Below are 17331 nucleotides of genomic sequence, written 5' to 3'. Positions count from 1 at the left end.
AGACTGCCTAAATATTTCATTATTGTAAAGTATGATTTAATGTTTCCCTTGAATTGCTTAATATAAAATATGAATTGGAGCAGAAACCATTTGTCACATGGACCTTCGTGCAAAATGTAGTTTTTATTGGCTTGACTCATTTTTTCCAATCCAATGTTAGAGTCATTCTCACTATTCCTGTGTTTTATTTAAAATTTCTTAGAATTTCGACAAAATTTTATCCCCATGGCTTCCGTTCCATTATTCTTGACTGTTTTTTATACCAGAGAGAGGGGGGGGGTTCTTGGTTCTTTAAAAAGGTAAACGATAACCATTTTTTGTTTGTTTGCTGGAAGAATGTTGAATGTCAGTCTGAGATCTAAGCTTTGATCATCAGATTCTTAAACTTAGGTGCAACTGTTGTTGGAACCTTGACACAAAAACAAGAGTCACCTGGGAAGAGAGAGTCTCAATGGATTCCCCAAATGTGGCCATGTCTATGGAGAATTGTCTTGACTGTTGGTTGATGAGGGTGAGCCCAGGCCACTATGGCCAGTGGGACACTGGGGAAGGTGGTTATGGGTTGTGGGAGAAAGCTGTCTGAATTCAAGCCTTCCTCCGTGCTTTCTGCTTCAGTTCTTGCCTGAGTCCCTGCCCTGACTTCTGTCTGTGATGAACTGTGACCTAGAAGTGTAGGACGAAATGAACCCTCTCCTTCCCTTAAGGTGGCTTTGGTTATGACGTTTATCATAGCAGGCAAACATACCAGAACAAGTGTCAAGTGTGTTCATCAGTTCTCCACAGTAGTTTCTCAGTAGCACATGAAATAAATACTCATTTCTAACTTGACCTGCGAGTGCTTGCCTTGTGGGATCTCTTCTGTGGGTTTGTCTTTCTGAAGCCTATGAGCCTTCAACAGTGTCTGTGTAGTCATATAACAGGACCGTGTAGTGGGGCAGCCATAATAACAGGTCTTAGTTATCATGGGAAAGCTTCTTAGTAGCACATCATAGTTAGTAGTAATAACCTCTGTTCACAGTTAGAGTGGGATTGTTTAACAAGCTATCTTTAGACACTCTGGATCTCTAGTTTGAATTCAATTATAGGCAGGAGCGAGGTTGTGTACATGGTTGGATGTTTCTCTAAAATGAAAAGAATATCTACAAAAGAGGAATTTCTCAAAGAAACATAACTTCATTAATGATGATTATTCCCACACACCCCTGAAGCAAATTGACTACAATATGCATTCCACTTACGTATAACAATTGCCTCCTTGCCCACAGAGTATGTGTTCAAAGGTTGCTAGTAGACTCTTGTGCCTTGCCATGGGTCTGAAATCAGTGAAAACATCCAACCATGGATTAAAACCAGGAGTCAAAAGAAAGCTTTCTTTTTCTCTCTCTTTTTTAAATTTAATTTTATTTGTTTTTTACTTAATCACTTTATATCCTGCCTACCTCCCTGGGTAACCCCTCCTACAATCCTTCCCTCCCACCCCCCACCCCCCATCTCGTTCTCTTCTAAGTGGGGGGAGCCCCCTTGGGTATCCTCCCACCCTGGCACTTAGAAAACTTTCTGTTAAGTTGATTTTTCTTTAAGTCATTTGCCAAATTGATGAGAAGCTGACTAATGCAATAGCTTATTCCACTTAACATAATGTCCTCTGCTCCATCAATATTACTGCAGATGCTAAATCCCTGTTCTTGCTAGTGCTACAAAACAGACTGTGATGATTATGCACATTGTCTTTATGCGTTGCTCCCATTTCTGAATTCCCCCACCACATGCCCCTTTCAAGTTCATACTCTCTTTGTTTTTTATTAAGAATTCACTAAGTCCAACTAATACTGGATTATATGTACATGGTTTGGATGACATTCACTGAACCATAGTCAACCTGCCATGGAGCTCACCCCTAAAGAAAACTGACTCTTCTTCCCCTGGAAGCCATCAGCTGTCAATACTTACTGTGCTAGGGGTAGAGACTTCCTTGCCCTCCACATCCATGCCAGGATGCTATCAATGCCAGGATGCTGCCTGACTTGATTGTGTGCAGATATTGTTTAGGCAACCACTACTGCCGTGTGTGTCCACAGTACGCATCCCATAATGTGCACTGGGAGGTGAAAGGTCAACTTCAGTTGGTTTTCTCCATCCACCATTACACAGATCAACCACAGGTCATCAGGCTTCCTTGCACGGCAGGAACCTCTACCTACTGAGCCGTGGTGCTGGTTTGATAGATTTTATTTGATCATGGTGAGGTGTGTGTGTGTGTGTGTGTGTGTGTGTGTGTGTGTGTGTGGTGTGTGCGTGTGTATGCACACACACACATAAATGCATACATGCAAATATACCCACTTTGAGACCAAGACCTACTCTGAACCTGGAGCTCTGGAGCTCACTGTTTCCACTGGGCTGGCTGGCCAGTGTGCCTTTGATCTACCTGTCTCCACCAACACACCCCCAAGCCCCACACTGGAGTTACAGATCAGTGCCTATATGCTCAGCATTTGCAGAGGCTCCTAGCTTAGATCCTTATGCTTGATTAGCAAGCACTTTCCCACTGAGTCATCTCCCTGGCCTATTACACTTTGTATTTTACTGTGATCTGTTTATATTTGATAAACTTCTTGTTCACATTATTGTTCTTTTCCTTATTTTAGTGAACTGTCCAATTTTCTTTTATTTCATTAAGCCTTCTTTAAAGACATCATTTGGAATCGTTTTTTCAAACAAGTCATCTGGATGTTTTTACTGCTAAGACCTACGGCAAAGCACAAGCGTTTTTAGGGTTCATTGCTAGAAAGTTATTGTGTTCTATTGGAGGCATAATTTATTCTTCTTTATTATGTTGTATATGTGTTATTTGTGCATCAGATCTGTTGACCCAGTCAACTCATTTGAAGGCTGTTGTAGCAAAAGGCTTTTTCTCTCTCAGCAGCATGTTCCATGATATCAGTTGTGTGTGGTACATTGACTTATGTTTAACGTGGGCATGGTAGTACACTCACTGAATATGTTTTTCAGGTGTAACCTGTTTTGGCAACACCTGTATGTATCTAAGTGGCCTCTACTGCAGGAGTATGTGGTATTGCCTGTCCAGCTAAGATGCTTCTGCCTTGGATAGGTAGGTCACCAGTGGTACCTCAGAATAATAAGCAGAATTGAAGCCAGGATCTCCATCACTTTCTGAAGGCTGCACAGAGGAAGGGTGACACAGACAAGTTAAGGTAGGCATGATATACGAGGTTCAATACCGAGCATGAGTGGAAGATCAGGCCATTCTGGTGGTCCTTGGCAGGTAGAGTTCCTGACAGCAGGAACAAGATGTTTGTTGGTGTTTGGTGGCCCCTTGGTCTTGACCACACTAGTGGCTTAAGAGGAGGAAGACATACTGCTTATCAAAGGCTGCAGTTGTCTTGGTAGAGTTATACTTGCTTCCCAGTACCTCACTGACTCTAGCTCTCTAGTTGCTTTCTAGTGCCAAGGGTGCTGACGTCAGCATGGGTCTGTGAGGAAGGGGCTTGAGAAGACATAACATGGGCTGAACGCTTTCTCCAGGCTGTTGGAGGAGCTTGTGTCTCCCAGCACTCCCTAAACTGTACTCCGACTTCTAAGGGATGAGTGCAAGGTTCTCATATAGCAAATGTTTCAAGAATTCACAGTATTCATAGGAAATTATATTGACCTCCTGTTAACCCAGTTGCTGCCATATGAAGTCCCTCGGGATTCAGGATTTAAATCAAACTAGAGAAATAAGATGGCCGATGTGTACTTTGCTCCTTCCTCTCTAAAGCCATATCTCTGCCACATCCCTACTGGACCTCAATGATGTTCCTCAAACATTCTTGCAGAATAGCACTTTTTTTTTTTTTGGTCCTTTTGTGTTGAGAAAAGTATGCCAAGCTCCCCTCATTAGCTAACTTGCTGATGTCACATTTCTTTTAAGTATTAATTTTTTAGTGTGAAACCAACCTTCCATTTTGAAATAAATTCAAAGTAAACATAATTTATTGTATTTTCATCTTTTTCATCACTAAATTTGACTTGCTAATATTTTTAGTATAGTTTTAATTCTTTTTAAAAGTTATAAAAGATATTAATCTATGATTTGTTGTTTAGTTGATGTTGACTTTAGAAATCTTTGTCAAGTTTTTGTGTCATGCTGCATGGTCCTCATGCTGCCTCCCTTCCTCCGCCTCTCCTTACCCCCTTCCCTCTTTCCACCTCTCCCCTCTTTCTACTTGGCAGTAGACTTGTACAAGATTGTTCATTCCTATTTAATTAAATGTTTGAGAAAATTCACTGATCAAGCCATCTGAGTCTGGATGTTTCCTAATGAGAATGTTTTCAATTGTATTTACTGATCCTGTAAACATTTTAAATTCATTTTATGGCATTTAGTATATAGATAAGCGCTTGAAAATTTTCAAATATTAAGACCTATGCTAACTTTGTCTTATAATAATAGAAATATGATAGCCGGCTTAGATAGAGAAAGGCTTGTTTGGGTAATAGCCCAGGAGTTTTCCATTGGCCCTGTTGCTGTTAGGAGGCAGCATATTGTTTTATTTTTATTCTAGAAGTGTGGTAAACAGCTCGCCTCATGGCAGGAGCATGGGAAACAGAACAAGCTGGGATACAACTACCCTTCTCAAGAGCCTGCACACAGCAGTCCAAATATCTCTCACTAGGCCCCACTGAAAGTTTCTTTCCCTTCCTAATGCCTCCTAGAAATCAAGCCCTATGACTTGAAACTTTTAGACTCTAAAGTTTAGAAGTTATGAAAATCCAAATTTTACTACAATTCAGATTAAAATCATCCTTACTTCCTGTCCTCCTGTCCTTATTAGGAATTCTGTAATTTGATACTCCTGTGTAGGTTTGTGCTTGACAGTGGACCTGTGTGAGTCTAGGCTTCTACTTAAAACAACTAATTCTTAATTTCTGCATCTTAGTAGACTCTCTAAGCAAAATATATATAATGATATTCCAATAGCTGTTAGCATAATGGTTACATATAATAAATGTTATGCTTGTTAGCATTGTAGTTGTATTGATTACATTTAAAGAAACCATAGAATTCGTGTGACTATTGAGATCCTATTCTACCCTAAAGAAAAGAAGCAGAAAGGCTTCTGACTAGCCAATATGTATATATCTGTGTATACCTATGTATTATGTTTGTATATATGTGTCTTAGTTCTGGTTTTATTGCTATGAAGAGACATCATGCCCATAGCAATTCTTAGAAAAGAAAACATTTAATTTTGGCTGGCTTATACTTTAGGGGTTTAGTCCATTACTATGGCAGACAGCATGGCAGCATACAGGCAGACATGGTGCTGGAGAAGTAGCTGAGATTTCTGGATCCTCAGGTAGTAAGAAGTGACAGTAACACACTAGCCAGGCTTGAGCTTCTGTGACCTCCCCCTAGTGACACACCTCCTCCAAAAAGACCACACTTCCTAATAGTGCTACTCCTTAGGGATCTGTGGGGATGGACCATTTTCATTAAAACCACCACAGTAAGTATGTGTGTATGTATGTGTATATATGTGTGTATACATGTATTATGCATGTATCAGTATTTTATATTATATATGCATGTATCATGCACATATTTATATGAGTGTATTGTATATGTATATATAAAGTATATATGCATGTGTACACATGTTTTAGGTATATATATATGTATGTAACTGTGTATTATATGTATGTATGTATTTATGTATGCATATGTATAGACACACATATCTACTGAAGCTCATTTTTTATAGAAAAGTCCCATAAACCGTCTGGGTAAATTGTACTTTTGTTTTAGAGCTAGTCCTTGCAGGGTTGTTCATCTGGAGCAGATTAGAAGCAACAAGATTCCCCTATGTCTATAATTTAGCAAAACAACAGGAAAATCATTTCCTTCAGTGTGCATGTTCAAATAGGGAGTCCTAGGGATCTCTGTTTTTCTTATTGAAACTGGGAGACAGGGTAAGAAAATAAAAGCAACTGCTGGATGTGAAGGGAATCTGTCTGTGATAGAAAAGGACATTTGGTTTCCTTTTCAATTAACAATAAACTGTGAAAATCAAACAACCTCAGCTTGTTTCCCAGCCTGTGAGTTGGAGGACAGGATTTCTTCCCTTACACCCTACAGTAATCGTGAAAACGTCCAGAGAAATTCTGAATTGAAACCAAGCCTTAATAGGGAAAATGAGATTAACTGTCTAAAATAGGAGCTCTAAAACAGACTTTTATATTTATTAAAATGCAACTGCAAATCAGCATTGCATTGAGATTTCACTAGTAATTATCCATAGTGGAACTGGGACAGAGACTGAGAGGACAGAAGAGAAAGGAAGGCAGATGGCAGAACAGAAGAACCATTGTTGTCCTTGGGAAGTAGTGATTCTAGATACCGCAGCGCCTTGGGCCTTATTCCTGCTTTGAAGAAGCAAGTGCTTCAGTAGATCCTGTGAGCATGGTGGCTCTTCTGTGTGGTGCCATGGATTTCTCATATACCTAGAAGAATACATCCCAGTGCACACAAAGATCCTGCTTTGGCTTTTATGTAATAAGTTTTGTTTTGTTTTCTATTGGTTTGGTTTGGTTTGGATTTTGGTTTAGTTTTTGGTTTGGTGTTTGGTTTGGTGTTTGGTTTGGTTTGGTTTGGTTTGGTTGTTTGGTTTGGTTTGGTTTGGTTTTTAGCACTGTGTTTGTCTATAAGCAAGGAAGCCCAAACTGGATTTAAGATGGAAGGGAGAGTCTGACATTTTATAAGTTATATGTTAATGAAACTTACATATGGATATATAGCCAACCCTAACTCATAGTCTAATATTTACCTCCTTTCCCCGATAGTTTCAGAGAAAAGCTTTTAGTCATTGAGTTGGAAAACTCCCCCAACTCCCACAAAAAGAAAAAGAAATTAAACTAAATCTCCATATGCAGAAGAGGCCGGTCAGGTGGTGTTCTGAAGTGCAGCTTAGAGAATGTGGAGCCCTCACAATTGCCTGACAGCTACAGCCAGATCACATCCATTTTGATTGTGTACACCAGCATAGATACTTCTCACAACTCCCCACATTCTGAAAGGGACCGATGCAGAAGATGATTTTGTGCAAGAGAATTTAGAGTGAGGAAAGAGATCATGATTACAATACCTTTGTTATTTACCCCTCACAAATGATAGAATTATGAGATTTTGTATGAGAGGATTTCGAAAAATAACAAGCCTGAAGACCTGGGAATAAAAACAAATGCTCAAGTCCCCAGCATGCTAGAGGCCTATGGTTCAGTCATGAACAGAGTGAGCCTAAGGAAGTGGTATGCTGGATCATTGATGTCTCTATTCCATTGAGAGAGAGCGTTTGTAAAAATAGGTGAAACAAGATCTTCAACAGACTGGATAAATGCTTAAAGAACCCAAGAACATGCTTCAGAGCACTTGGTGATAGGTGATCAGTGGACTTCAGGGGCACATAGTCCTCAGTGAATATGTAACAGAAAGAGGCCTTAGTTCTAACTTTACACAATCTTGGCTGTCTGTTTTGTCACATAGAAAATCATTATATGATGTACGAAAATCTTTATGTGTGGAAGTACATTTACCAGACAGAATGAACACTGGAAAGTCCCTATAGTCTAACTAACATAGTTTTCTTCACTATAAAAAATATATGTGTTGCCAGGTGGTTGGCAACACATGCCTTTAGTCCCAGCACTCAGGAGGCAAAGGCTGGCAGATCTTTGAGTTTGAGGCCAGTCTGGTATACAGAGGGAGTTCCAGGACAGCCAGAGCTACACAGAAAAACCTTGTCTCAAAACAAAAACAAAAACAAACAATGTATATATGTACTGGTCTGCTCTGCAACAAAACCTCCAAACCACAGTGGCTTACACTAATAGTAGGGCATCATCCTCAGGCCAGGTAACTGATGTGTGGTCAGCTGCACCCTAATTCCTATGAGGCCCCATACTTCTCAGTCCCAAGCTTGGGCTGAGAAATTTCTGAGTCCTTACTTTGGCTGATAGGACATGGACACCATTTTAGATGGATACCTCTCCCAAGTTCTATGCAGTCCACCATTCCACTGAAAAGAACTACACAGCCTCGCCCAGCATCAGTGGACAAGGGAAGTACAGTTCTCCAGTTACCAGCCAGCAAATCTCCTAAAGCTCCGTAGCAGTGGTTCTCAACCTGTGGATCCTGACCCTTTGGCAGGATGGTAGTGGAGGGGTTGAATGACCCTTTCACAGAGGTTGTATATCACATATCTTACATATCAAATATTTGCATTACAATTTGTAGCAATTACAGTAGCAATGAAATTATTTTATGGTTGGGGGGGCACCGCAATATAAGGAACTATATTAAAGCCATCTCAGCATTAGGAAGGTTGAGAACCACCTCTATAGGGAAGGGAGAAATCAATCAGAAGGGATGTCAGTGTGTACTTATCTCTCCAAACCTTTGCATTTTAAATATGTAAAATTACATTAAAGTGGCTGTAACTTAATGCATTCTCCACCAATGTTCGAATTGTTAGCACCGTTGAATAGCTCCTTTTAATGTTACTTATTACTAGAACGCAGGTAGGCTTCAAGTCCTTACATATCATTAAAACCCATCACTTCTCCATTCTTACCACAAAAACCCTTGTAAAGCTTTCAACCATCTCAGCTCTCGGTTCTCAAATGTATGCCTCCCCCCTTTTATATACATGTTTTCAAAATGTTAGTTATAGTCAAAGTCACATTCCACTAGAACTATGTTAAAACCTGTTCAGGACCTTCTTGGGCAACTATGAGATTTTTGTTTCCTCCCTTTTTCTTCTGATAATTAATGTATAAAATTTTCTAGGAATCTTAACAAATTTTAAAGGATAAAAATAAAACTTAAATTTTTCTATATTCAAATTCATGCTTTAATATAAGGCACAACATGTATAATATTAACTTTAATAAATATCTAGTGTTTTGAGACTGTATTCTCTATTGTTTGTATGCTGTTAAGCAAACATTTTTGCTAATCATTAAGAGTACAAAAACTTAACATTTAATGTATGTTAATGTTTATAATGCAAAGTACAGAGTTTTAAATCTCAAAGATAAAGCCAGCCTCTTTCCTGACTTGGGTGTTGAGCATTCTGATGTTACCTATGTGTGCCACTGTATATCTTCCCTCCCCTGTGCTGGTGCATACCATCCTCCAGTCTGTGGACTGTCCTTAGCTGCTTCCTGTGTTCCTGGGTATTCTTACCTGTGTCTATCTCTGAACTCTGTATTACTGAGTTCTTGGTTTTGAAGCCTATAAAAATACCTTCATGATGTATGCATTATTTTTAATTGTAGAATGAATGATATAATATTAGCAATATATTTTCTGGTGTTTTACTTTAACAGAAAATGTGTGCATAAATCTATGTGTTTCCAGTTTAGGTGGGAATATTTTCCAGAACTAAACTGTTGGATTAAAAGATAAGAATATTTTAAATGCTTGTTTGCTTCTTTTAAAAATCAGTTTTCATCAGGAAATATATCCATGAAGATTTTAATAAGATACATATTTGGATTTTTCTAGCAAATAATTCTAAGTCATGACTAGCTTTGTGTTTTAATTGCCTATTAAAAACTTAGAGAAATTTAACAAGTCTAACACCAAATTCCTTGGTAATTTTGGCTTCCCCAAAGTCTTTCCTGTTGTTACCTGTTACATGACTTGATATTCCATTCCTTTGTCAATCTAGGGCCCTCAATGACTGTCCCTCCACTTTCTACATCCACCAACCACATGCACTCACAAGTCACCTGCTGAGAACATCCTACCTGGCATGTCTCTGCAATGTCATTTGGATGTATCCCTCTCTTTCATTCAAATCTATATGAGCTGGACCACTGCACGGCCTTCTGACTGATGTGCCACCAGTCTTCAGAATCTTGATCCTTCCTAGTGGGTCCAGTAACCCACCACTTTTTCAAAACACAGACTTGCCTTGAAAATTCAACCCAAAACCTATGATAGCATACTCTTGTCCACATGGTGGAAGCTATACTCCTCAGAGGTTAGAAACAACACCCTGATACAATTTAATCTACCTCTTTCTTTGGTTTTATTTCACCATGATCAATCCTGTCTACCTACCACTCCATAATTTTGTGCTTTATACTTGGCCAACCTACACTGATATGTTCCCTGTGTTTTTCTTGTTTGTATTACCCTTTCAACCTCAGATGCTCAAAATGCTGAGCTACCTAATTGTTAATGGTGAAGAGACAATCTCGAAGGTCCTCTCCAGCCTTTATATCTTTAGATGTTATGTTCAGGATGCAGAAAGACCCAGGGATGGGTAGTGCTTGTTAGTTCTATATTTTGCCGTTCTTCCTAGTGTCAGGTGGCTAGCTGTGCTCTTCTTACCCCTGAACTGGCAATAGGCATCAGGCAGGAACTTAGACTGCTATGTACATGTCTTCAGCTGTGCCCTCTTCTGTACCCAGGTCTCTGCTTAAGGATAAGTGTGAGATTAGATGCTCTTGAGGCTCTCTACAGCTTAAATATATTATAACTTGATATTTGTCATGTTTGAAGCACTCAGGACATTTTTACATCCTGTTGTTATGGCTGTGTTTCAAAGTAAAAACATCAGTAGAGTGAATTGTTCACATTTTTTTCTTCAGAAGTTTGTATACCCACAGCAAGCAAGCCTGTCAGTTTACGCAAACAGACAGACAGACTGAGCCTAAGTCCCACCACTGTCCTCACTCTACCTCTGAAGACGGACATTGCTGAAGTCATTTAACACTCTGACTTATAATGATATAAACTGAAATAATTTGAAGGTATCTTCAGGGAATTACACAGTTCACATCAATTTAAAATGATTCCAGTAGCAGTAGGCTCTAGTAGACTTCCTTGATTAAAGACAAAATTCAGAAGTCTTGCTGAAGACTTCTGAATGAAAGCCCATTTTCATTTCCAAGAGACAAACTAATCTTTGATACATGATATTTGAGTAGAGTTGAGAGTTGCTTCTGGCAAACACAATCGTTACTGCTTAAGCAAGTATTTCTTTGCTAGTAATTAGATTTTTTTTTCATTTTGATGGGTAGTCATAAATATTAACCACCAGCAGAGCAAGAATAATTTGTATTCAAATTACCAGATATCACCCTGTGAACACATAAAATAATTTACATTTACTTAGGACTTTTATCCTAAAGTGCCCTGTGCTCTCTTTACATTCTGATTGCAAGCTATATATAGGACTCTGCCACCTAAATAGGACAGCTACCAAGTAACCAAGGTGAAAGACACACCTTCACAACAGACAGGCAAACAGTGAAAAGGTGGTATTTTCTTTGTGCTTCATTCCTATATGTGCTTATGCCAATAGGATTGGAGGATCCATGTTGACCAAATGCACCAGCATAAGAGTGGAATCGAATCTGCTCTAAAGGAGACCAAGGTATGTGAATGACCAACAACATGCATTTGCTCATCTAGGCCTATTGTGACAGAGCATGAAAGAAGAACAGATGTAATCCTTATCTTTCAGAATATGATTAATTGAATATACCACAGTACATCTTCACAGTCCCAGTGCTTACACTAAGTAAAGCAAGCTAGTTATATAAAAACTACTTATAGCCAGATGTGGTAGTATATGCCTATAATCCATTTGTATTTTCAATATGCACATGACTATCACATATTACACATATGCATCTAATAGTTGTTTTAGATACATATCAATGTTTGATTACAGATGTTGTGTGAACCCCAGGCTGATAATGGCTAGGACTTGCAGCTCCCCCAGCCTTGTTGCCATGGTAGAAGTGGTATTATTAGAGAATGCCATAAAGAAGCAAGCTTGAGTGAAAAGCTGTGGGTCCCAGGCTACACCAGCATCAGGTAGTCATATTATTCCTTGGCTGCTTTGATTTTAAAGTTTATATACAACTTATTGCAGTGTCATAAACCTTAGGCATTCAGATGTGTATGAGAACAAGAGGTCACTCACACTACCACGCTCCTCTTTTCTGAAGACAGGTTCCATGTGTAACCCAGGGGTAGTTCTCTTGCTTCAGTCTACAGGGTCCTTGGATTACAGGACTGAACCATCACATCTGGCTTCTTTTTTTAAAGGTTACAGTGTGACTAAAGTGTTTCTTGTCATAAAGTTTGGTTTATGTTGAAATTTCAAACTGTCTTCTTTTGCACACATTTGTGGATTGGGTTGAAGAATATTTAACTTATTTTTACCAGTCTTGAAAAACTTACTTATTCTTTAAACTTCTAAAATCCCATGGATTTCTAGGGGTTTTTGGACAAGCTCCATAATGAAATTAGCAGGACTCTGGAAAAGATTGGCAGCCGAGAAAAGTACATTAACAATCAACTTGAGCACTTGGTTCAAGAATATCGTGGGGCCCAAGCCCAGCTAAGTGAGGTAATTTAAGAATGCTTTCCAGGGATTTATTCCAACTCATGATCCTAATCCCTAAAATGCCATAACACATTTTGTTTATGAATTATAAAATGGAGAGATGGGAGGGCTTGAGGTAGATATTATAATCTAAATTCATCCCTGTGTGAAATGATCAAAGAAGATATAATGTTTAAAAATGTTCATCAACAGAAGTATATGCATTCTCTGCCCACTTGAAACCAAGAGAGGACAAGAGAACCTCCATTTCATATGAGATAGAAATGATTATCCCCCAGCAGTTCTTGAACACACTTCTTCATTTTATTTAGATAAATCCCGGTTTGTTGTTTGCAATCATGACTTAGAACAGGAGGAGAGTGTCAGGATGCTGTGTCTCATTTCCAACTCTGTCTTTAGTCACTGTTGAAGTAGAAGAAAGAATCATGTGTGTTTCTGTGTGGCAGGGGAAAGCACCACTTGCCACAGTGGCTTACGGCTTTATACTAAGGAAGTCAGAAAACAAGATGAATTCAGAGACAAACAATTTAAGTCAGTGAAAATAATTTTTCATTCTTTCAACATTTTAGAATTTTGATCAGAAAATAAAATCCCTGGCTTATGAAAACATCTATTGAAATCCCATAGCTTTCCTTGGGAATGTATAAGGAAAACCCCTTTTTTCCTGATGTTAAGGTAGAATACATGCAAATAAGGGGGTTCGGCAGGAGGGGACTGGGAGAAAGCAGTAAGGGTAAAAATGACCAGAATGCATTGTATACATCTACAAACCTGTCAGTGAGTCATAATCTTAACTAATACTTTCAGAAATAAAATGAAAATAAGTTTGAGATAACTCTGATTTTCAGAAGTTCTAAAAGACCAAGTTGAAAATAATTTTCACTTTTTATTATATTCACTTTGAATTCATTATTCCCTAATATATACGTGAATTCCTGAACATTTTTTACTTTAAAAGTGCCCTCTGGTTAAAGGCACTGTGTATCCACCATTAATATTGAATAATTGATTGCCAGATTAGTTTCCGAGAACATATTCTAGTTGGCTGCACTGTCATCCACTTTATTAATCCTTATTAATTGCTGAGCTTCAGACTCTACTCTGATTGATTTTTTTTTCATTTTAGAACTGATTTTCTCTTGCATAGCACACAAATTAGATTGACTGAGAGTCACCCTCCCAGAGTGTTTAGAGAGGGCGGAGGACAGTTTTTATTGTCAGCTGTGCCCAGGCGGGTTACAGAGCTGCCACGGGAAGGCTGCAGCAGTTCATCATCTTATAGTGCCTCACTTAAATGCATGGCGCCTATTAATAAGGACATGAAATAGCTACAGTTAAATGTCACTTTCATAGATATATTCACAAATAAGAGGGTGTCATAAAATGCTGTGCAGAAACTGCACACATACAGAAGTCATATTTAAATAATCTTCCTGGTTAGGATTTGCTCTTAAACACAGTGTTTTCTTCTTCAGGCGAGGGAGCGCTACCAGCAGGGCAATGGTGGAGTAACGGAACGGACTAGACTCCTGTCTGAGGTACATACCAGCACTCTATGCTGCTTACCAGTCAGCTGGGCCCCAGCCTGGCAGAGCCAGCCACTACCTGAATGCTGCTGATTTCAATCAGTGTGGCTCCAAATGTCCACACATCGACTTTAGAAGTTTACTAACGAGTGAACCAATTATCCTTCTTTTGTTTCTTTAAGACACCTGAGGTTGCTGGATTAAATTAATCATAAAACTTGCTGTTATTATCAGCACATTGATAACTTTCCTAATCTCTATCTAAAACAGCAATTAATAATAGAAGAGCAGGTAAAGCACCACCTGAGTAGTCTGTAGCCAAGTAATGTGAGTCTTCAAGAGATAAAGCTGTTGTCAGTGATTGCTGTGTGTGTGTGTGTGTGTGTGTGTGTGTGTGTGTGTGTGTGTGTGTGCTGTGTGTGTGAGTGTGTGTGATCCAGAGTGCGGCTCTGTCTACAGTTGAGATAAGTTGCAACCTCTTCATTCAGGAACTTCTAAAATATTTGAGTGTCACTGCATCTGTTTTCATGATCATACAGAAGATAGGCCTGATATTTGTTCTCATTTTTGGTTATGAGACTAAGATCTAAGACTATCTATAGCTAGAAGAGGCACAGTTTTCACAAGCTATACTGTTTGGCCAGTAAGAAATTACATTTCTCTTATAACGAGCATTTCAGAAATATTTATTTTATAATATAGCATTAGAAATATTTAGGCTCTAGTCCTATAGTGTTTCTAGGCAGATAAAGCATTCCGCGGAAGGAAAGTGCTCACTAATGTGGGGTAAATGAGCGTTTGAAGTGTGTCCGGGGACCACTTAGTCCTCTGGAGTCGGTGGTTGTCCCCAGTTGTGATGCTTCAGGTGCCTGCAAGAAATTAATTTGCTTCGCCTTGATGAGCACTTTATTCCCTGGGAAGGTTTTACTCACCAGCATGATAGAAATAAAGCCTACTAAGTTACAGTAATTACAGCGTAGCCCTAGATTATGTAAAAACAGTCTCAAATTTTAGAGATTCTATTTACTATATCATTTTAGAGAGTATACTGCAGGCGCAGAGTTCTCCCAGGAGAGGCAGCAGCAGCATAATCTTGAGGTCAAGTACAGATTCATCTGGAATCTTCATGTCGGCACGGATGCCTCTTAGAGTTCAGAGTTCCTGGGCTGGAGAGGGCAGGAATACATATTTTTGTATCTTGTCATACGGTGTAAACCTTTCCTTACTGGCCTTGGTAGGATAGGACGGTCTTCCAATAACTATACTATTAAGAAAGATTCTTAGAAAGCCAGAGCAGGGTTCTGGTAGCATTGTGCTGGCTAATAACTAATAGTTAGAGAGCGGCATGGTAAATGCTAGTGATAATTGCACAGTTTGAGGGCTTCGTACTGCAAACAACTTGATTTTCATTCTATAATATCGCAGCATGAGAAAGTTAATGTGAAAGTAATTTGCTGGTGTTTTATAAGCAGTTCTTAAAAACCAGAAAGCTTTGTGTATCCATATATGTTGTCTTTTATTTGAATTATGTCCACAATATTCTTAATGTTTTATTTCCTTGTTTCTGCATTGATTTTTCTCAATGCAGCATTCAAAAAATTTCAGGGTTCATTAAAATTCAGTATTCATAGTTTTTTTTTCAATGAAAGGTTACAGAAGAATTAGAAAAGGTAAAACAAGAAATGGAAGAGAAGGGCAGCAGCATGACGGACGGCAGTGAGTATTTCTTCACTTAGGGGCTAAGCTCTGCAGCTGCGGTCCCAGGCACTGTGGGCCAGAGCTTCGTGGGTCGGCAGTGTAGCTCAGAGGGTAGAGATGCTTGGTACTTCAGCCTGGCAACCTCAGTTCTGTCTCAGATCCCATGATAGAAGGAGAAAACCAACTCCTGAAATCTGTCCCCTGACGTCTACAGGCTCTCTCACACACAGAGATAATATATGAATAATCTATTTTTACTTGTTTAAAAACAGATAAGTGGTAAAAAAAAATATGTCTGATCATTAGAATATTGTATTCATTATGAATCAACTGATAAAAAATTATTTTTACTCTAATTTAGATTTTATTAATTCAAACTAATAACTCAAAGATAGAGTGAGAAATATTTATGTACTTTTCCTCTGACAGTTTAAAAATATATTATTTTGTTTTCACCATTTATATACAAAAATCTTAAGAATACCCCAAGTGACACCAGGCCAATGATGTAATGACACTTGAGGTTTTGCCCCTCCTTGCAGGAAGCCCTGTCTGAGCTGGGTTCAAACAGAGATTCGTCTCTCAGTAATTATCCTCCATTACAAACTGTTCCGTTTGACCAGGCCAGTGGTCATCACCTCTGGCTTGTATTTCAGAACGATTTTCTAGGGTTCTGATGCTCTGCACACAGACTGGGAATCTAGAGTGGGATGTGGGGATTTCCCTGCAGTGTTTTCAATGGACTCATTATTTGGATCTCAAAAGCATCTTTCTTTCCTCTCTAACTATTCTATTCTCTGTTCCTGCAGACAAACCTGTGTTGAACACATCCTTAAATACCCACTTAGCACTTCTTTTCCTAGAAAAGTTAGAAAATTCAGCCTGAGTACATCAAACATTGAACCAGTTCCCATCCTAAAACTCTCAGGTGTTTAAAATACCACCACAAAGCTGTGTGAATGTCAGCAAGTCATTGGCTGTGTTTTAACCCTATTTCTGGCTTAAGACAAACCAAGGAAAATGTCAGGCAATTCTCTGACAAACTGATACTCCAAAGGAACATTTTCATTTCATGCTGTTCTTCTTCTCCAGCGCCTTTGGTGAAGATTAAGCAGAGCCTAACCAAGCTGAAGCAAGAAACTGTTCAGATGGACATTAGGATCGGTGTTGTGGAGCACACGCTACTGCAGTCAAAGCTCAAGGAGAAGTGTAACATGACCAGAGACATGCATGCCGCTGTTACTCCGGAGTCAGCAATCGGCTTCTATTAAACGCATGGCCTTTCATGCTTCTCATATTTGGTTTTTATATCAAATGATTTTTTTAATGTAACATGGATTTCCAAACACAGTTTATACTTCTTCAGGCATATTCAGTGGGTATTTTTGCACATGTGTTATATCTTGGTGATTATGATGGCTAAAACTGTTACAATGAATATATTATTTAATAAAATCCTTCAAATGATCATGGTCAGAGAGGCTTTCACTGGAATTAGCAATGGCATACTGCTGCCTGGTGTCTGTTAGTATTCCTTGTGTAAATGACCCATGTATCATGTGTATCCTGTGACACTCTGGATACTGACAGAGGACTGGTACCTCTGATGGTGATCAGAGCTGGTGCCATTCTACAATGATCACTGGTATATATGTATTAGAGGAGCTGAGAATAGG

The 17331-nt window shown here is 38.9% G+C and overlaps 1 protein-coding gene across 1 annotated transcript in view; it reads left to right on the top strand.

Annotated features, from left to right (window-relative positions):
- Ift57 (intraflagellar transport 57) overlaps nucleotides 1-17128 on the top strand; it is a 54584-nt gene extending 37456 nt beyond the window's left edge. Inside the window, exons 7-11 of the mRNA XM_028755600.1 lie at nucleotides 11379-11450; nucleotides 12303-12434; nucleotides 13907-13969; nucleotides 15607-15673; nucleotides 16748-17128. Of these exons, the coding sequence (XP_028611433.1) occupies nucleotides 11379-11450; nucleotides 12303-12434; nucleotides 13907-13969; nucleotides 15607-15673; nucleotides 16748-16926 (513 nt within the window). The 3' untranslated portion in view covers nucleotides 16927-17128. The remainder of the gene's footprint in view (nucleotides 1-11378; nucleotides 11451-12302; nucleotides 12435-13906; nucleotides 13970-15606; nucleotides 15674-16747) is intronic.
- Nucleotides 17129-17331: the final 203 nt, after the last annotated feature.

Source organism: Grammomys surdaster, unplaced genomic scaffold (genome assembly GCF_004785775.1).
Source record: "Grammomys surdaster isolate TR1022 unplaced genomic scaffold, NIH_TR_1.0 126066, whole genome shotgun sequence".
Lineage (NCBI taxonomy): Eukaryota > Metazoa > Chordata > Mammalia > Rodentia > Muridae > Grammomys > Grammomys surdaster.
Note: the sequence above shows the minus strand (reverse complement) of the source record. Positions and strands in the feature narration are given on the sequence as shown.